Source organism: Zeus faber (assembly GCF_960531495.2).
Source record: "Zeus faber genome assembly, chromosome: 4".
Classification (NCBI taxonomy): Eukaryota; Metazoa; Chordata; class Actinopteri; order Zeiformes; family Zeidae; genus Zeus; species Zeus faber.
The window spans coordinates 22,106,047-22,127,060 of NC_137191.1; the positions used below are offsets into that span (position 1 = coordinate 22,106,047).

Below are 21,014 nucleotides of genomic sequence, written 5' to 3' on the forward strand. Positions count from 1 at the left end.
GTACTTAGAATAATTACGTAAGCGGGGCAGGCTTCAGTTGGTTATCCCAACAAGACGAATTGCCTCAAACTTCCGACCTTTGACCGTTTCAAACAGTCGCACACAGCCGACAAACAAGACGAAATGTTGATATTGACTGGTTTCAAACACTGCACCCCCCCCCCCCATACCCCCCACCCCTCTGCGCTCACGACTACCACTCAAGGATTCAGAATCACCATCAAAATATGGTTTTAAAAAGGCATCACGTGGATCCCACAATACTCAGACGACTGTAAACTCAAATGAGTTTAGTGGCAGTTTGTACAAATCAACACCAACCTTTCGCCTTTAGCGTCTCGTCACATTTTCTTCTTTGTTGAAAGGACTGCACGTGGCTGGCTTATCTCTCCCCCATGCCTTTGTTAACACACCCGGGGCTGTTTAGCTACTCCTTTTTTGGGGGGTGGGTGGACCGACACGTTCGTCCGCTGACCCTCACCTGGCCCTCCGCCGCCGTTTAGGGTCGAGGGGGAATGTTCACCCAGGGCAAGGCCAGAGGAGGGCGAGGAATCCCAGGGCAACAATTCACTCCTATGAGCCCTGACTTCATTTTTACTGTAAACCCTTTTTTCTTTATCTCCAATGTACAGCTGATATATCACTTATCTACTATATACTGTATACCATTTGATGTTATTTAGCCTGTGCTTAGTATGTCATGTGTATATCATGTATTTTCTTTATATATTTGGCAATGTGTTTGCATGTTTGGAAAAATGTTGTTTATTTGCCTATTTTTCATTTTTATTTAGCTATTTTTTTAATATATTTAGCTATTTTTACATGGCCGGATAAACTTTATTCTATATTATAACTATATCTATTTTGCTTTCATTTTCCTGCTCCTTACTCCCTTCCCTTCTTCCCGATCCTCTCTCTCTCTCTCTCTCTTACTATTTTATCCATTTCTGGTATTTTTGACAACCTATTCTCTCCGCTTTTGCCCTCCCAATAAATGCTTTGCGTCCGTCTGTCTGCCCCATCCCCATCCCCTCGCTCTCCTCTCAGGGGGGTCATAGGTCACACAGTAAAATTTACAACCCACAACAGCACCCACGACTTTACCCAACAGCATAAGCATTTACCATGGCAACAGGTTGCTGGTGGGGGGGGGTTTCCTAAATGCGGATTAAAATCTATATGGTTCCAATTGGGTCGAGTTTGGATTTTTTATTTTACAGGGTTGTTGATTTAGGCCTGACCCAGGATCAGTAGTACCCATCTGACAAGCAATATAAGTGACAGGAGATCTGAAATTTAATGATGGCTGAATGTGGACCAATGGAGACACTCCAATCCATCCCCGGTCTGACTGGAGGCCTGTCTGACGGATCCTTAAAGACCACTAAACCCCCGTGGCTAGAGTTTTGACCTCAACAATGATGAACAACACTGGACCTGTGTTTCTGTGTAGATAGGTCTTCTGTGTGCTGTTTAGGCCCAAGTGTGCTACTTAGTGGTGAACTGTTCAGCTATTTTTGGAGATAAGTCTCTTTTGGCTCTTGATTCAGTCAAAAGATTTGCTAAATTTTCCGTATTGAGTTCCCTTTATTCAGTTAGGCGAAATGCCATAATGTCAAATGACTTGACCCTTTTACCACATAAATGTAATCCTCCCTGATTATTTTCGGTTCGCGATTTTCAGTTCGCCGCTCACTGAATGGAAACCTAATGAGCTTGTCCGGCTGGTGTCCACAGGGCTTGAGGTGTATGTGTGACTCGACGCTCACGGCTCTTGAGATTCCAACTCAGTGAGTGCCGCCTCGCATGGGCTGCAGTTCGCCGAGTAGTCGCTCACGAAAAGAAACAAAAAACAGCTTCATTTAATAAACGTACAGTATTCAATGCGAATGAATCGTTTGCAAGTCTTGCATAACTAGTAATGTTTATGCTGTTCAAAAAGTGTGCTGTCCATGCCTAAGTGTTTATTGTCTTCAATTAAGGACGATAAAGAATGAATCCGAGCATAATGAGAGGCCCGTGCGGTTGATCTCCATCCGAGACACGATGCCAAACAAGCCCGACAACTCGGATCAGCTTTGACAAGTGAAATATCTTAGACAATTTAGGGAAACTCACTCATGAGCCCTGGAGCAGGAATGTTAGCGATGCTCTGTCTGGCCGTCTGCTCTCTCATTGTAGGTGTTGACACACGCAGTCGTGACCAGCGCCGCCGTACAGGGGGAAAAGTTGAGCGATTCTAAGGGCCTGTGACTGACAGGGGCCCTGAAAAATTACTAGAACATTATGTACATTTTGGGTGTGCATTTTTTCTTTAAATTATTAAAGATTTAACATGTGAATAAGGGGAGAACCGGCACGTTTTTTCTGCTGCGCATCCCCGTCTCCAAACAAAACAAATAGAAGTCACGTGTTTTCATTTAAGAGGTATTTATTATCCTAATTGAATGAAACAAAAAAAAGACCTGTGCGTCTCGTGGGGCATCACACATGGCAACTTCACCCCCCGGTGAAGTATCTTTTCATGGGGCCCAAAATCCCTGCCACCGCCCCTGGTCATGACCAACAGGTATTGGTGTTGTTCACGGAGCCATCTCAGTGGAGGGTGGGGAGCGGAGGTTTGGGTTTTTGAGTCGTTTCAAGGCTCTGGGTGGTCATCGGAGGCTTTGCGGCTCTGCCGTTTAGCCTCGTGTGGTAATCTGTCTTTCTCTCTGGGTTCCTCCAGCCTCTCCGGTGCGGTTCCCACTCTGATATACAGTATTTCAGCCTTGTGACTGCATCTATTACATGCCCCGTGATGTTTGCTTCAGTTCCAACACTGTTCACACTGGAAAAAAACTCAGATGCCACATTTTTTTTTTTTTTTCCTTGGATTAGTGCAGCTCTCGCTTATTTGATTCATGCTGGGGTTACACTGCTGGTGACGTGGCTTCTGTGCACCTGGCTTTTTTCTTCTTCTTTTTTCTAAATCGACTGGCTGCTGTGGGCGCGCGCCAAACATTTCAAACCTCTTATTTTCCATATACAATATACATTATAAATGACGTCTCGAAAATAATTTTCAAATGACCTTTCCATCCATCCCTTAAAATAAAGAACTGTCCTTATTGGGGAAACATAAAATGACGTGTTTCTTATTTTATCGATAGTTGAACGGATGTTTTCATTTAATAAAATAGGACATAAAGGGTCAGTTTTTCAAGCATCAGCGCCACGTTGAGAGAGTATCTTCTGCTGCCTGGTACTGTATTTGTTTTTAGTTGAAGCAAAGACTCACATTTTTCAGTGTGGACTGTAGAGCAGGGTAACTTAGGCCCGTGAGACAAAACTGTAAAGTAATGTCAGCTCAGTGTAGAAAAATGTATCTTTGTGTGTTTAAATGTGTTTATGTTTCAAAATGTGCTTAGGAAGTATACTTTTTCTTATAAAACTAGCCGACTTGAATAATGAAAAAACATGGCAATCACACTGGTGAGTAATGTGTTTCCAATAGAACTTTTCACAAACGATCAAAACCAACAGAAAACAAAGCCTTAAAGACACTGACTGTGAGCGTGTTGCAGGGGAAATCATGCAAATATATATAAACATATAAAGACACGTCCATATGCAAACATTAATTGAGTGTGTGCTCATACTGGTGATGGAGTTATCCTGTGCACAGTTGCATATGCACTACTGTTAAGCACAAGTTTCTGAGGAAATATATTGATGTGTATACTATATACTGTATATGTGAGACTCCATGTGCAGTTGTTTTATTGAGCCTTGTGGAATTTAATAGATGTTAAATCCTCGCCTGGTCTTCTAACTTGGATCCGGCCCTTGATCACAAAGACTTTGCCCACCCTTTTCTGAGGACGAATAGCTGAGGAACCATCTAAAAAGCCTCGTGATTTCCCTGGTTAATAGCTCAGAGGGGAACATTTATGGCTGAATCACTTGTGACTGCAGCGTCAGCCGGGCCCAATAACAAGACGTCATGCAGCACCGGCCGGGGGTTTCTCTCTGCATCATCCTTTCCTTGGCCACTTTCAGTCCACATTAAACAATATTCTCCATGCCACGTGCCAGGCTCCCGTCTCTCCATCCCATCTCCACCCTGGAGCCTGTGCCATTACCATGGAAATAAAACAGTCCCGGTTCCGTACCGATGCCAAGCACTGACGTGGCAGCCGGGGGTTCTAGGGTTCTAGGAAGCCAGCAGGTTACTAATTGAAGAAGAAAGTGCAGGAAACCATGACAGGGTGCACGATGTCGCAAATTGGGGCGTGCATACCTTTATACACGAGTAATGGCAATAGGAAAAAGCTGGAAAAGACTGGAAAATGTCTAAAATGGATGTAGAGCAGGCGTACACTGGTGCATGGGCATTTGGGGGCAACGGTATAGTTTAATGTAGGATGTTTCTAATCCAAATAGACTGTAGCTAAGGACCGAGCACAGGTTTTCATTCCAAACAAAGAGGACAAACAGAACTATAAATAATAATATTAAACTATATTTAAATAAATAAATAAATAAATAAATAAATAAATAAATAAATAAATAAATAAACAGAAAGATAGACAGACAGACAGACAGACAGACAGACAGACAGACAGACAGATAGATAGATAGATAGATAGATAGATAGATAGATAGATAGATAGATAGATAGATAGATAGATAGATAGATAGATAGATAGATAGATAGATAGATAGATAGATAGATAGATAAATACTGAAATTTAGCCTATATTTATTTTTAGTACATAGTGTGAATAAATTCTGACGAAATGCACACATAACATATGCATTTTATAAGAATTTAATCGTTTTTTGTTTATTTTTATTCATTTATTTATTTAATGTTTTCAAATTATTTCTCAGTAAATGACCCTTGGGGTCATGTGAATCATAATTACTAGCCCTGTTATTATCCTAGCTCTCATGAATCCAGGACTGGATCTAAAGTACACGCACACAAAAAGTGATGCAGTGGTGTGTGCTCTCATTCTGCACCGCTGACAAAGCCATTACCATACCTGCAACAGCTCCTTTTTCTTTCCATTGCGCCACTTGCGCTTTTCAGCCTAATCTGGGATCACAAAGGAGAGGAGCGTCTCCCAGTTGTCTCCACCGCTTTGTAATGATATGCAAACCGGGAGCCAAACGCCGCCTGAATACATCGCGGCTCAGGGCAAAGTTGAGCCGCTCCCTGCACGGGAGCATGGCGCTCCACTTTCATTCCTATGTGTATGTATATACATGTCAACTAGAAATATCAGCGAGACAAACAAAAACAATTTAACTACACGTAGACGGATACAGATGACAAGTAGAAAACAGCAAAAGAGGGGGAAAAACGGCAATTAACAATATCCAATGTACACGTAAACCCCCGTATCTGGTGTCGGCGCCCGTCTTTACGCGCAGTTTACGCACAGTTCCTGCCAATGTTTTGATTTATCTACTTTCACATCTCTCCACCCGAGACAGTGCTCCGTGTGCGTGCGTGCGCGTGTGTGTGGGTGCGTGCGTGCGTGTGTGTGTGCGTGTGTGTGTGCGTGTGTGTGTGTGGTGGGAGTGGCGTGGGGCGGGCGCGGCGGGGGTCCCGCCGCGCGTATTTCTGCCTCCAGCGCTGCACGGAGGTGGAGGTGGAGGTGGAGCCTCGCCCGTGACTCATTCCTCGAGCCCTGAATCGCGCTGCTCTCCATTCACATTCCAGCCCAGGAAACCCTGCTCTGCGGCACGTACTCTGGAGACCCGTGGAGTTCTGTCAGCACCAACGTCCAGATTTAAAAAACAAACAAAACATGGATTTACTGTCCCGCGCACCGATGACCAGGGCGCGCTTGGAGTCCCGTGTAGTTTGAGGTTTTTTTTTTTTTTTTTTTTTTTTTTTGTTGGAGAGGTTTTGGATTGTGTGGATTTATCATGCGGGGTTCGCCCTGAACCGTGGAGTTTATACCCCGACAGGACGACCAGCCTCCTCCAGGGCGCAGCTGGAGTGTGCTGCTTCATTCTGTCCCGTTCTTCATTTCTGCGACACCGACATACAAAAATGATACTGACCCGTGAGTATAGCGCTCCGTTACATTTATGAAAGGTTCCAGCCTTAAAATAAAAGTGGACACAAGCCTCTCTTCGGGAACATTATTGTGTATTGCTGAGCTGATCGTTCGTTTTTTATACATGTATTTTTTTTTTGGCATACAATCTGTTTTTACAACATCTTCAAAGTAACCCGAACGATTATTGTACAAGTGTGCGATTATTCAACAACTCCAAACAGACTCCTTGGGACAGAGACGCTGCGGGCTGTCAGATAACTGACACCCCCCCCCCCCCTCCTCCCTCCCATACTCAAACCTCTGAAACTTCTCAGATAGTGGAAATGTCTCTAACCGCCTGTGCTCTCTCTCTCTATTTAAGATACCGAAGGGTTCCTTGAAGGGTATAGGCAATGGGTGTATATCAAAATCGGATTCGATTTTCCAGGGATTTCATTGGCACTTTTTTTTTTTTTTTTTTTTTACAAAACATATGTTGCTCCTTTTTAAACGTCACGTCACAACGTGTCAGTTTTGTGTGTGGAAACTCGGGGTCTGCCTTTGCCATCTCAGTGTGCTGCAGTTTGGCAGCAACCCGAATATGCCTTTTGCCTGAATGGCGACCTTTTGCTGGGTTATACGTCCAGGGAATGCCTCCCTCTGTAGTGGCTGTAAATGTTCTATTTTGGGGCTGCTTGTGGCTGTTTGTGGGCTTAACTTATTTGTCCCCAGTTCATGTTTAAAATGATGGTTTAAACAGGGCGCGTTTTGTCTGGTGGTTCTTTTTTTTTTTATGTAACTAATGGGAGATCTACCCACCTTGAAGCACTGGAGCGAAGAACAAGATGATGCCATTTCATTTTTTTATTGAGCCAATGTTGATAGTTCTGAAAATGTTCACAAACATCTTCCCCACAATGCAAGGCAAATAACCGCTGAGATGTGTTGTATAAATAACATTAATAAGATCTTCTGCTGCTCCATCTGTCACACACTCTCCGATGCGTGGCTTTGCCTCGCTCTCTTCCTGGCTGGCTTTTTGGGGCTGTGCTGGCTTTGGTTTCTTCTGGGACAAGCGCGAGTGAGGGGAAACACTCTTCGTGAAACAGGAAGTATGCTATCTGAAGGATTTACATCCACCTCCACACACATGGTTTCTTTACGTAATGAAAATAAACAGATATTTACATGTTTGTTCTTAAAGTGGACTCTGCGTTGAGTAACAGTCTTGGATATTTATCTTTGGTCAAGGCAGACGGACGGACAGTCATATGACTGTGGATCAGTGGAAGGCTTTTCAGAGGCTTGGCGTGGTTCTGGTCACCTGATCCACGGCCAAGGCTCTCTATGTGAACATAAATCTGTCACCAGGGAACACGGAGACCTCTGGGGTTAGTGTTGTGATGATCCATCTGGGCCAGCTGTGTTTTCTCTCTCTGTATCTCCCTCTCTCTCTCTCTTTCTCCGTGTATATGTGTGAGCACTGGCAGGTGGTGGATGACCATAACAGGCTGCGATATAGTAATGTCATTATTGCAGTGGAACGATGTGTCCAAGGAGTTTGAGAGTGGCCAGATGGTGATATTCTGGGCACCATTTCACATCGCGTCCAACGATCACAGGGAGCAACAGATGTCCAAACCGTGGAAATGGCAAAACTCAATACCCATCAAGGAGGCAATGTTTGCATTCCGCTCTAGCACTTTTAGAAAGCTACCATTATCCATTATCCTGCATGGAATTGTCTTCTTAGAGCAGTGATGACCAGAACAAATTCCACCACAATCCTCATAAACTCATGCAACAAATTGGTCAGAAACCTCCTAAAACTGATAAACACATCCGAAGATTTTCCATGTCTCCATGGAGATTATGAAGGAACACCGGAAGGTTACAGGCTCTTGGCAGTGCTTGCTTTAGTCCCCCTTGAGACGCCAGGTCTGGCCCGATTTATCTCATCACCTGTCTCGACCCACTTTGCTAGTCCTTCAGAATAAACCACTACAGTTGATAAGAACTCTTTGGTTGCCCTTTAGGTTGTTTGACAGTCGGTTCCTTCAGACGTGGTGAGGATAGGGTAATTCCAGATAAGGGTGTCCCAATTCACAATTGAGTCCCTTTTTTTGATAATCTGCCCACTTCAAAGACCCAGTGCCTTCATTAATTGCATTCAAACTCTTGACCTCCGGTTTACCATATATGTAGCAAAGCCTTTGAGGTGGGCAGCAGATTGTTTTGTTTGCTAGCTGCTAACAAACTCCCAGTGGATCTGAGCATTCAGAGCCGGCCAAGCCAGACCGCGCTGCCTCCTGCGCTGGAGGGAAACATTGGCCGGCAATTGTGAGAATTTCCTGCCACAGGAAAGGACAGACGAGAAGGGGTTAGCAGAGTTGAATTGAGCGCCGTTGGATTGAGGAGAAAGAGAGAAAGAAAGGGAGATGGACCGTGGGGTGCTGTTTGGTAATTTTAGACTTTGGACAGCGGGGTAGAGGGTAAAGCTGAAGTCCTGACTGCCCCCTGCGGCAGTTCAACTTTGGCACAATTCCAGAGGAAAATCCACCCGTTATCCATGAAATCTCTATTAGCGTTGGCTTGCCTCTGACTGTGGATTTTATCTCCTCGTAATCTCCCTCTATCTTTCCCACTGAAAAGGAGACCCCCCCCCCCGCCTTTCTCTCTCTCTCTCTCTCTCTCTCTCTCTCTCTCTCTCTCTCTCTCGCTCTCTGTCTCTCCCCTTTTTCTTTTCTGCGAATTCCTATATGCCTGCCTATGCCTATCTCATTCCAGAGGTAAAGGATTCCCCCTGATGTCTTCCTTTTGCTGCGAGCAAATTCTTTAGATGCGACCGCAAGTCGCCATCTCTTGGCCACTGGATCGTGAGACCGTTGGTTTGTTGGTGAGGCTGTTTAACGGTTTTAGTCATAAATTCATCTGTTCCTCTTTTCTCCGGATGGACGGACGTGCTTCAGACATCCTGTGCGGCCCCCCGACCGCAGGCCCTGAAGATCTGCTACGGCCAGGAACTCGGCTTGACACGCTGACTTATTTGTCTTTTTGGTGTTTGTATATGTATATTTACGAGTATGTCACGTTTGTCTCTTTGCCAGTTTAGTTCTTCACCATTGGTGACTGTTTAAGAGAGGAGTGGGGAACTGGAGAAAGGCTTGGTGGAGCTGCTTGTGAGGAAGGGGGTGGGGGTGTTTCCTTCTCTGTTTGTTGGTCTCTGGACCGCCTGGCAGGAACACAGATGCCAGTGGAATGTTGTTGCCTCATCTTGCTCTGCCCCTGCAGTTCTTAACTCGGAAGTCACTGGGGGTCAAAATGGCTGATGGCGGACAATGTGCTTGTGGACTTGTGGCGTGTTGTTATTTCAGGTTAAGTTAATACATCTAAGAATTAAGAAACCTTTGAACCACAAGGATGTTGGGTTTCTAAATCAAAGATAACAGATTGGAACAGACTTTCAACGTGCTGTGCTAGATGTTTTTAGTTCCCACAAGTCACTGTATAGCTGGGTGACTAAAGCTTTTTACATTTCTGGTTATTGCAGTCGTTAAACATTTATTGCAGACATGACTCAGCACCCTTCATTCTAGTTTACTATCTCTTTAGGACTTCATTCCACGGAACAAAGCTAAACTATAGCCTATTACACTTGTGTCTAAATCTCTTTGCCGGACACTTGTCCATTGTGACTTGACTGGGATTGTCTTCAACTGTGAGGACGTTAGGTAGGTACACACAATCACCGGAGCCGTTGTTTGTCTTGGCTGCCTCCCCGCCTATTATCTGGCCAGAAACAAATGAAGGCGGGGCCTCTGTGGCCGGGTGGTCTGCGGCTACCGCAGCGCCGGCCGGCTCTCTTCCTGTGAGGAAGGCAGGAAGAGGAAGTGAGGTAGTTCCCTGGCGAGGGGATGAGGAATCAGGGTGGACAGCGTGGAAGACAAAAGATTAAACACACCCATCAAACTCAGCGTCATAAGACCAAACATTGGGTCGAGGAAACAAGTTAAACATTGTACAGTTACTTACAAGTATTTGATGTTACTGGTATAATGGGAGTGGCAGATCTCATTGAGAAGCCCAGATGAATTCTTTGTTGATACAGTTTTTTTGGCAGATATGAGTGTCGTTCCATTGTTAGGTTGTTTGTGCCAGATGCCTGATGCCCCTGTCCACTTCCTTGCTTGGCGCTGAGGCTATGAATGGATCCTCACAATGCCAAAGACTATTCTAATTACCCTCAGCATTTTATTTTGTCATTCTTTGGCAATTTTCACCCTGTGTCTGTGGTGATTTAAGTCTTTGTATTGGGTTTGCAGAGTGAAAGAATTAAATTTGGCTGCCGATATTGCTTTTTTAAGCGTTTGGTGGAAGGGGAGTTGGGGTTAGGGGGTTAACTGTGTCTTTGTAGGTCTAATTTGCGTCTCAATTGTTACGTTTTTTTTCAAGTGCTTCTTTTTTAAGCTTGAGTTTGGCCTTCGCAAACACACACTCGTACCCGGCGTACAGGGCCTTGTAGACCAATACAAAGCTACGTACCACCCGCTCTCAAGAATGTAGGTATAATTATGCTCTGGGTTCACGATCCTCTAAAAATACCAGGCCGTACAAAGACAGGAGCATCAGAAACATGCCTTATTCACAACCAAAGGAGATGAATGCCCCCCCCCCTCCTATTTTTACCCAAAAGAGCAGTAAAACATGGCCATCAACGTGTTAGGCTGTCGCCAGGGTCACTGCTGGAAGTTCTTGGCCCCTTGCAAAAGCTGTGGGGAAGTTGTGTGTCGGCGGTGTCACACCTTGTTGCTAGTGGGTTTGTCTGCCGCCTAGGCTTATTGTTGGTATGCAAATGCTTGTATATGGTTAAGCCGAGATCCGTGGCTGCAGGGTCCCGTCTTTTGCCTCATTCTTTATACCTTTAACTGTGAGAGCCTAATGCCTTTCACCATCTCGCCATTAATCCTCTCATCATTGGTTAATTTCCCTTTTCTTAACGCATAAGCTTCCCATTCACAAAGAGTGGAAAAATATTATATAATATATACATAGAGGAACTTTTAGTATGCTTTTGACAGGCTATGGTCCCCTTCTCAGGTGCCCCATTTTCTCCCTGTGCCAAAGTTGCAAGACAAGTTTAAGGCTGTAATTTTGCTCTGAAATGAGGTTGAACTGGTAGCCCGTGGACTGGAGATTAAGTAAGCCTTTCCTATTCAAGGGGAAAGGGACATTACGTTATCGTTATTCATTGAAAATATAGAATTTTGAATTTTACTACCTATAGCAGGCCTCAAATACCTTCTGCTTAATTTGAATGTGTAGAAGCTATTCCATAAATCTGTCACTTTCATTGCCGACCCTGATGTGGTTGTGTCTTTTTCAGCCTTTTATCACCGCTGCCAAGTACAAGCTTATTTTTGGAGCCTGGGGATAAAGTTCCCCTTCTTTTCACTTTCTTTAAAATGGTGGCTCAAGGATTTTTTCTTTAACAACAATTGAAGGGGTTGGGGTCTGGGCTACCATTTGGCATGTGTCATCTAAAGGCCTTTGGCAGATAATTGAGAGATGTCCCCTGACACAGACAGTAAACCTCAACATCCAGTCTACGGTACTTAGCAGAAGGAGCCCAAATGTCACAGCCTCTGCTAAAGAGAGCAGATGGAAAAGCTCGCCAGACCATTGTCGCAGGGATGTTGACAATACATCAGCGTGCTGTAAAGGTGATGCTGAACACTTTCCAGTCACTGAGGGAGGAGACAACAGCATGTGATATGTGTTAGTGGCACACAAAGGGGTGGGTGGAGGGGTTAACACGATTTTCGTGAACTGAGTCCTAGCTTTGAGTCCTAGCTTTGTGACCATGTGAGAAGAGAGTGACCCAAGTGTGAGATATTCCATAAGGTCAAGGAGTACACATTAGGACGAGAAAAGAACCGTTGGGTTGGTTCCATTTGGACTGAATTATTCTGGGATCATATGCTTGCACTGGTATACTTTACAGCCACGTTTTTTTTCCTGCACCTCTGTGTTTGTCAAACACAGAATAGCTGTCAACAGGTATGTACATTTTGCAATGAACTCGATGTCCCCCACTGCCTAACATGACATTTCTGTCTTGTGCCTCTATTTCTGTCCCACAGAGATTGAAGCCAAGGAGGCCTGCACCTGGCTCAGAGCAGCAGGGTTTCCCCAGTATGCCCAGCTCTACGAAGGTAAGAACCCCCATCAGGAACCCTTCCTAACCCCTCAAACCCAACTGGAACTATTGAAGCTATGGAAAGATCCAGTTTTTGCAGGTCATACAGTGAAAGCCATAGAGTAGTTGGATTGGTTTTCGAGGTCAGGTCTGTGTTTTTTAAACTGTCAAGGCTGGGATTTTACCAAACTTCCTATCAAATTATAAATAGCGGCCCGCTTCACCATCCATTAGTGAAGTCATTCTTAATTACGAGTAGGGGAAAAAATGAGACAGAAACTAACTAATGAAACACGTCATTTGAGTTTGTCACCTTTCAAGCACAGACTGTGGAAAAGCTTGGAATATGGTCACTAGTTTCTGTGGTCTGGAAAGATATTTGTTTTAGTCACATTATGTGGCTATACCAATTGACTGATAGGCATACTAAATATACACACATACACACACAAATCAACTTATGTGTGTATGTGTTAATACTATTCGTCAGTGCTTTGCATCGCTTATGCAGGCAGACACAGCCCAGTCCACAAACTCAAGCACGCATTAACATAAACCAAACTTAAAATGTACACAGGATGTTCTGAGTGTAGGAAAAGGATCAAGAAATGTTTCAATGCAAGCAACACATTGAGATGGTATAGAGACTCGGGGTGTCACGATTCCTTGAACCTGCTTGTGAAGTTCGAAATCAAAATGGCATTCGATATTGAAATCACACGCAGGTTCACGATTCTCCCTGTATTTTTGTGGATAATATTGTCCGACATGGTCTCCATATCGATGCGGTCAAGTTTCGCTAGTAAACAAATGCAGTGTGCGCTGAGGGGTGTGGAACCCTCCACATTGTCGACTCCGGCTCACCCGGCTCTGAACAGACTTCCCTAAAATTTGGTTCGGAGTTGGGTGAGCTGCCGCCAGCTCCACGGAGGGGTCCGCTGGCTGCATCCCTCAACACGCACTGCACCAGCCCACAAGCGGATCTCGACGCACAAGGTGAGAGTTGACAACCAAGCCGATCGCATTTTAGTACATGTAGAAGACAAGACACAGGGAGTAATTTGCCTTTTACTGCCAGTGTTGCCCTCTGGCAAAAATAGCATCCATTCTTCGGAGCTTAACATACAAGTAGTGTAACAAGTTACTTATTGTTTATTATTTTTGATAAAGCTCTTAACAGTTTAGGTGTGTTATTATTTAGAGTTGTTATTTTATTTTTATGGTTATTATTTCTTTATTTATTTATTGTTATTATTATCATTCAAACAAAAGTTACTTATTGAGATACAAGTGAAAAAAAATACACATATTTACATCGAAGATCGAATAGAATCGTGGATTTTGGGAATTGTGACACCCCTCATAGAGACAATGCTTTGCTTTGACCCTTGACTTTTACATAAACATTAAACAAAAAGCCATGAAACATATTTGAAGCATGACTTTACCTCGACATACCATAGTCATATCGATGGTCCTTACATAACCGCAGGAAGCTAAAAGCAGGACCAGACTAGCACCGTCAATGCTTTATTGCCACAGAGCCACACTAGATGTCTATGCGTCAGGGGAACTGGATGTTCAGTATGTTGTTGCTTTAACACAGGTGATAAGGCTAAGTCAGCATACCGTACAAACATGCTTTTAAAATCACTATTTATAAAAGCGGATTTGCTTGAAGCTTACTCACACGCCAACCATACATGGACGTGGAATTTGCACCAAAAACACATCTTTCCCTTTGCTTGCATCCGTCGGACAATCTCAATTGTCTTGCGTTGTCGGGGCTATTGCCCCACTAAAGATAAGCAGACAGATAGCCCTGTGTCAGTACAGTAGTGTAAAGGGGCTTGCCTCCCCTGAATAGAATGCCGTCTTCTTATCGCCTTCGCTCCCCCTAGGGGGGTTTGAATCCCAAGATTTCCCAGATAGGCTTGAGTCATCACATTCCAACCAAGGTTTCACAGGCGACTTTTCTATACCCAACCTCGTAAACCCAAATCCAACAACGGACACATATATGTTCAGGCGTTTGTTGTGGCACGAGGCAAATTGTAAATCAGTCTAAATGAGCTGTCATCATTGGCCAATAATGGAGCTCCCTTGGGGAGAGGTAGTGCTTTTAATTAAGGAGAAACATGGAGGGTTGTGGGGGGGGGGTATCTGTTTGGAATGCCTGAGTGCCAATTGTCATTCTTCTTTCAATCCCCTGTTCTCTGCTTCTACCCTCCCATCTCCACCCCCCACCACCACCACCACCAAGGTCTAAAAGCTGCAGCTGTGTTTGTTTGGTCGGCTTAGACGCCACTTCCTCCTTTGGCTTTGCACCACGGGTCGTGCCTGTGTGGGGGGTAGCGTCCTGGGTATTGGGTGTGTGGGGTGGGGGCGGTGGCATAGTGAGACGAGGGTGGTATCTTCAGGGGTATCTGGACACACTGATCCTATCAGGGGTAGGAATAGCCTCTCACTAATCGCTCACTGTCTGTCTGTCTGTCTGTCTGTCTGTCTGTCTGAACTGTCTGTCCGTCCGTCGGTCTGTCTTCCCTTTTCGTTGCACCACCCTTCTTCTTCCAGATGCCCAGTTTCCAATCGACATCTCTTCAGTCACCAGAGATCACGATTTCCTGGACCGGGACGCCATTGAGGCTCTTTGCAGGTGAGAGGGTCTTCAATTAAAATCAGTCCACGTTGGGTTGCTGCCTACTGTACCTACTGTTTTAATTTCTCCTTTGCATTATCCCTCCCTTTCAATAAATGAAACCATGGAAGCATAACTCCAAAGCCCTGTGCGCTTGAATGTTCAGATCGGATGAAAGAGTGGCACGATAAGGACCTTCAGCATCCAACACCCCCTTCACTTTTTTTCCCCATTTGGTTCCTTTCCATCTCCTCTTCCTCTTCCTCCTTCTCTATTCTTCTATATTTTTATGTTGTTCATCGGGGTACTGATAATGTTTACAAAAAACCCTACAGATTTTTTGCGTTGTCCCGGCAACCGCATATCTTATCTCAGACCCCTACCATCCGCCGGTCACGCAATTCCTCCCTTGGCAGTGTTTTTTTTAAGTCTCCTCACAGGGAACCGGGACAATGTCCTGTGGGGGGTAGGGCAAAAAAAAATAAAGATCGTTGTAAGTTTGGTTGAACGTCTTTAAACCAGGGAGAAAAGGCATCTTTTTGCGATGCTCCTTTGACATTTCTTGGCGTTTGTGTGTGACAAATATGCGAAAGCTCCGTCACTAACCACTCTCCCAGTCCTCAAATTTCGGCTTGGTCCATCAAATGGCCGCAATATTTGGAAGAATTAAGGGGAAATTCAAAGTATCTTTTTACCCACCACACTGTGGTCCCAAGTTTCAGCCCGTCTTGCTCCAGCGCTGGATACGAGAGCATCTGAGGGAAGAGGTTAATGGCTTTTTAATGGAGTCGACTCCTTTATCAGTCTCCAGCAATAAACCACAGCAGGTGTCCCCGTCCCCCCGTCCCCCCGTCCCCTCTACATCTGGAAGCCATCATCTCACCGTCTCATCTCCTGCCATCCCTTTTTCTTTACTCCTCCCTCCCTCCCCGCATTCGGCCCCCAGTCCCTCGGTTCCCCCGCCATCCCGCCATGTCCCCCATTGTCACTCGATCTGCTCTGAGGGCTCTCCAGAGAGTGGAGGAACCCCCCACCCTCACTCCTCCTCCTCCTCGCCAGGTGGCTGGGGGGATAAGCTTTCCGTCCCCCCCTCCCCAGGTTTTCATCGCCACTCTGGACAGTTTTTTTTCCCCATTCTATCCGCCCTCCTTTTTTCCCCCTTCTCTCTTTCTCTTCCCACTTACGTCGGGCCTTATCATTCACCAGCTCATTAGCCGGCCTGGCTACGCTGCTGTCTCTCCTCTTTTTTCCTCTCTCTCTATTCCTTTTCTCTTCTCTTCTCACCTCTTTTGGTCTTCTTTCATCCATCCTCTTTGGCCCGACACGATGGAGGGATATCTTTCGTGGATGCCTGAAGTGAGAAGATGCTTATAAGTAATCATGATTGACAATTTAATTATATATATATTTTTGGGCTTTTTAAGATTTTATAGTTTTGCTTTACACGTCCACCTTGTGGAAACGTTTTTTGACATACACCATTTTTACAAATGATTTTGGGTAGAGAGGTTGATTTGCCGAGGCAAATCAAAATGCACCAAATTCACATTTTATTTGGTGCAAAGTTTCTTATATAGGCTTAGAATTCCCTTGACATTTGGATGGAAACGTATGATTGTGGTATCTGCAGGTTTTACAAAAAGGACTGTGCTCAAATAATTACAATCAGGCCATTATGGTAGAACTGTGATAGCTCCGATTAGATGTTTGGCTCATTTTATGTGTCTTGTGTTTTTGCAGGAGACTCAACACCCTCAACAAATGTGCTCTAATGCGACTGGAGATATCGCCACAGAGAAAGAGAGTAAGTTCCCAAAGATTCCACTGTTTTCGGTCAGATATATTAGGTGGTTGTTCAAGCATCTACTTAGAAGAAACTGAAGCGATCACACGCATCCACAAAGAAAAGCCATCTTTTTACAACAGCCTCACTTTGTTCTCAATGAAAGTTTCAGTTTGCTTGGCCATGGGGTGAAGCTACTGTTTCCTCTCATCTTGTTTAATGAGAAGGCACCTGTTGAGTTAATTCGGTATCAAGTGGGTTGTGAGCACCCTGGGGGAAGGGAGGATGAGCTTTAATGTCTAAATGAAGGGGTTGACATTTATCCGGGCCTCCCCCTTACTCAGAACATGTTTCCCCGGCTCTCCCAAAAACTTCCTGATGCCTCCCGCTCGTCATGAAAGGAAATTGTACGCTGCTTTATGAAATGCCATATATCAAGAAGCCAGGGATACTTACTGACAAAACATTTTGCCCAATATGTGCTCAAATCTAACTCAATTACCCCTAACATGAAGTTCCAACAATTGAGCTGATGGTTTCCCTTTGTCCCTGCTCTTCTCTCTTATTATCCAAATCAACTTAATTTGGGAACTGAGTGTTCCACAGTGACATCCTTGTTACAGACTGCCTCAGTTTCACCTTTCATTTCAGGAGTCAAGAGAACAGAGCAGGGCAGTCAAGAAGGTTATTTACTCTCTTTGTAGGACAACCACCCGCCCACCCTCCCACCATTTGAGTGATTAAGAATGCATTGATTTCCTCCGTGTTTTAAGTCCCTCTCCTTCTCCCCTTTGTCCTCTTTCCTGCTCTCTCGATCCCCTTTTGCTTTTTTTTTGCAGCACCCACCATGTTTGTGCACTGTTTGTTGTGTTTCTTTGAGGGGTAAAGCAACCATAGTTGCAGGAACAGGTGAATGCAATGAAATGGTTAATAGATAGCAAGAATGGACATTGCTGGAGGAGATGATCAACATTTGGAACAGACTGTAGCAATACACACAAATACTGGCATAGAACAGGTAAAGTATTCCACCAAAGACCAGTTTACATAGACGTCTTTTTGTGGAAATGGAATCATGAACACTGGTATTTAAGCAAATCTCAGATTGAATTGTCTTAACTGCAGCGCTGAAAGATAGAACAGCATTCAAATCAGTGGTAGAGGAGGGTTTTTTCAGTTTCACGGTGAGCTACTCAGATCAAAGGAGAGGTGACATGAGAGGGAACGGGGTCATTAAATGGTGGCCTCTGTTTTTCTTTTTTTATGGACTTTGGTCACCACCTTTTTCTGGTAACTGTGAAGAAGTCACGAGAGTCAAAGAAGTCTGAGAGCTCTCACACTCTTAACTCCGCTTGTGTGCCACAGGGAGAGGACAAACCCCCACAGGGGGGTGGAGGTGACCCTAGCCTGGCCGGCTGTATGCTGAACTCTGGAGGTCATGGCAGAACGTCCCTGGCTTTCCTTCATGGTCTGAGATAGATTAGCCCAAGTGGGGAGTGTTTGTATGTTACATGACTATGCATACAGCGGTGTCTGGTCGTGTGCCTTGTATGCGACCAAGCCACAATAACGATCACACCATCTCTGTGCTTTGTGCTTTGAATAACATCTACGCAATCCATTTGGCGTTAATTGGTCTACCGAGAGCTCCTTGTTTCTACATGAAGTCATTCCCCTAAACAACAACTACACTCGGTTGTGTAATAACGTTAGCCGTTGACAGGCTAAGGAAGAAAGCAAGATTCTGGTGGAGGAATGGATGAGTGCACCAGGAAAGGAGAGCGGGACAGAGGGGAAAGGAATGGGTCAGAAGATCAATGGCTTTCCACCATTGACGCAGACGACCTTGAAAAGCCACAGGAGAGGAGTGACAGACTGTGAAGTGACAGAAAAGCAAGTGAAAGGGAGAGAGGAGTGGAGGGGTTGTGTGACAACAGAATACTGCAGTAATCTTGTCCCTTTTTCTTAATCCTGTCCAAGAGTGTTCTGGATGGTCCTTTTCACTTTGTTTTTCTTTGAACAGTCCAGTCCAGTTGGATTCCATATGTTTTCTCTTATTTTGTTATTTATATGGCTGCCTGTCATTTGCCCATTCCCCTTTTTCTAACTCTCCTCTTGTTTCTCTTCCCCCTTTGCTAGAGTGAGGACTCGGATGAGGACGAGCCTTGTGCCATTAGCGGACGTTGGACCTTCCAACGGGACAGCAAACGCTGGTCCCGCATGGAGGAGCTGGAGGTCTTCTCCTCTTTCCCCACAGAAGCCTCCCAGCCGTCCTTCACGCAGGAGCAGAACCCCCAGGCCGGAACTCTTACCCTGCGCGAAGGCCACAGCTCAGAGAGTGTATTGACGGACCTCAGTGAGCAGCCGGAAGTGGGCTCGCTACACAGCAGTGGAAGTGGAGGCAGAGGGGAGGAGAAGGGTCATGCCGGTGCCATGGCTGTCCAAGCCTTGCCCGCCGGCGCCACCCGGGCCAGCTCAGTGGCCAGCATGTGCTCCTCTTCGGGCACAGGGGGGTCAGTTTGTGCTAACGAGGACTCACTCTCTGACGGGTTGCCTCCGTCACCCCTGGAGACGCTCGGACAGTTCACGTTTGACCTGAAAACGGGGATCGGCAGAGTAGGGGGGAGTTTGGAAAGAGGGAGCGGGGGCAGCAAAAGCACCCGTTCCCGAGCCAAAAGCTTCCTCAAGAGGATGGAGAGTCTTCGGCTGCGCAGTGGCTCTTCCTCCTCAAAGAGAAAGAAGAAACTGAGTAATGGCGGGGGGAAGCTTGAAATCAGCGGACCCGTCGTCAAAGAGGGCCTGGACGATGAGAAGCTGCGCAGTCTCAACTGTGTCGACATCACCAGTATCAACCTCAACCAAAACCTCAACCACCACCGAAACCCGTCGCAGACCATGACGTTGAACCGGAATCACGGCGTGGGCTACTCCACCCAGAACAGCAATGGCAGCACGGGCAGCACGGGAAGCAGCCAGTCGGAAGCTAGCGGCGGCAGCACGGTGAGCACACCCAGCCCCGTGACCCGTGCCCGCAGCCACAGCACCGCTGTGGGCTCCAGCAAGAGAGGAGGGATGTATCTGGAGGGTTTCGACCCGTTCAGCATCCTCCAGCAGGCTTCCGGCCAACAGTCCCCAACACCAAGTCCACCCAAGTCTGCCCCGCCCGCGCCGGGCCGTGCCAGCTCTGAGAGGAGGGTGGATGAGCAGAACCGCCTAAACAACTGCAGCGTTCGAGACCACGGGAAACCGGTGGCAGGGGACGACGATGAAGAAGAGGATGGAGTGATCTTCTTCTACTTACCGGAGGGTCACAAGCCCGGAACCTTCCCCAAGGCCCTGCAGGATGGGAGCTCGCAGGTCAACAACCGTAATGAAAACGGGAACTCTGTGATCCTCAGGGGGGCGGGGCGCCACAGCAGGCGGCAGCGCCACGGCTCGTCCGGCTCGTTCGACAGCCGCCTCAGTTTCTATGATAACGTACCCCACAATGAGGGCGACGAGGAAGAGGGTGACGAGCGCAAGCTGGAGGAGGTGCTGCAGCACGTCAACGGCCTGCAACGCTTCGTCAACGCCTGGTCGGAGGCCATGGCCGGGGAAGATGAGGAGGAGGAGGAAGATGAGGAAGAGGAGGAAGAGGAAGAAGAAGAAGAAGGTGACTCCGACTCCGCCTTGGACTCGGCCTCTCCGTGTCCGTCCTCCCCCCTGCAGAACCGGCTGGAGGAGACGGAGAACGGCAGCGACCAGGACAGCACGGGGAACCCCCTGGGGGAGGGCGAGGGGGAGGAAGGAATGAGAGAGAGGAGGGACTCTGGCGTGGGAGCGTCCCTAACGCGCACCAACAGGTCAGTGGTTAGACCACCTCAAATGGGCTTCTGAGGATTAATTGGGTTCTGTGCGAGGTATCCGAATGCATAACAAACACCAGAAACACCAGACGGAACGGTCTCCCATCTTAAATAAGCGTTCGCTCATTGCGCGTGTAGCCGAGAACAAATGGACATAGAATGAAAGGAAAGACAAATGTGACTCAACTATAGAGAGTTAAGAATTACAGAGGTCTGAACCCAAGATAAGTCGTCCTCGAATGGATAAACACGGGTTGGGGAGGGGGTTGGCGGGGCACGTCGAGACTGCTCTCCTTATGTGACATCACTGAGCACTGTGGAATGGTCCTTTGTAGCCATGGAAATAGTTGTAATTCCCACAAAAAGCAGCAGTCTGAATGGTGACAGGGATGTTGGCAGCGATCGCCTCTGCAACCCGTTGACTAATGTGTACACAAATCCTCCGTAATCCTACAATCTGATCACTCAGGCTGGAAATATGTTTTTGTCCTTAACAAGGGGGAATAAAGAAAGG

At 46.2% G+C, this 21,014-nt stretch overlaps 1 protein-coding gene across 2 annotated transcripts in view; it reads left to right on the forward strand.

The window, feature by feature from the left end:
- Positions 1-21,014, forward strand: part of dlc1 (DLC1 Rho GTPase activating protein) — a 91,992-nt gene that overhangs the window by 58,039 nt on the left and 12,939 nt on the right. The window contains exons 1-5 of one of the 2 annotated variants that reach the window (XM_079998848.1): positions 5,722-6,062; positions 12,179-12,250; positions 14,809-14,890; positions 16,613-16,676; positions 18,795-20,497. In XM_079998848.1, the coding sequence (XP_079854974.1) occupies positions 6,050-6,062; positions 12,179-12,250; positions 14,809-14,890; positions 16,613-16,676; positions 18,795-20,497 (1,934 nt within the window). In that variant the 5' untranslated portion in view covers positions 5,722-6,049. Of the gene's footprint in view, positions 1-5,721; positions 6,063-12,178; positions 12,251-14,808; positions 14,891-16,612; positions 16,677-18,794; positions 20,498-21,014 lie in introns of those variants that run through there. The other variant, XM_079998847.1, reaches the window with a different exon arrangement.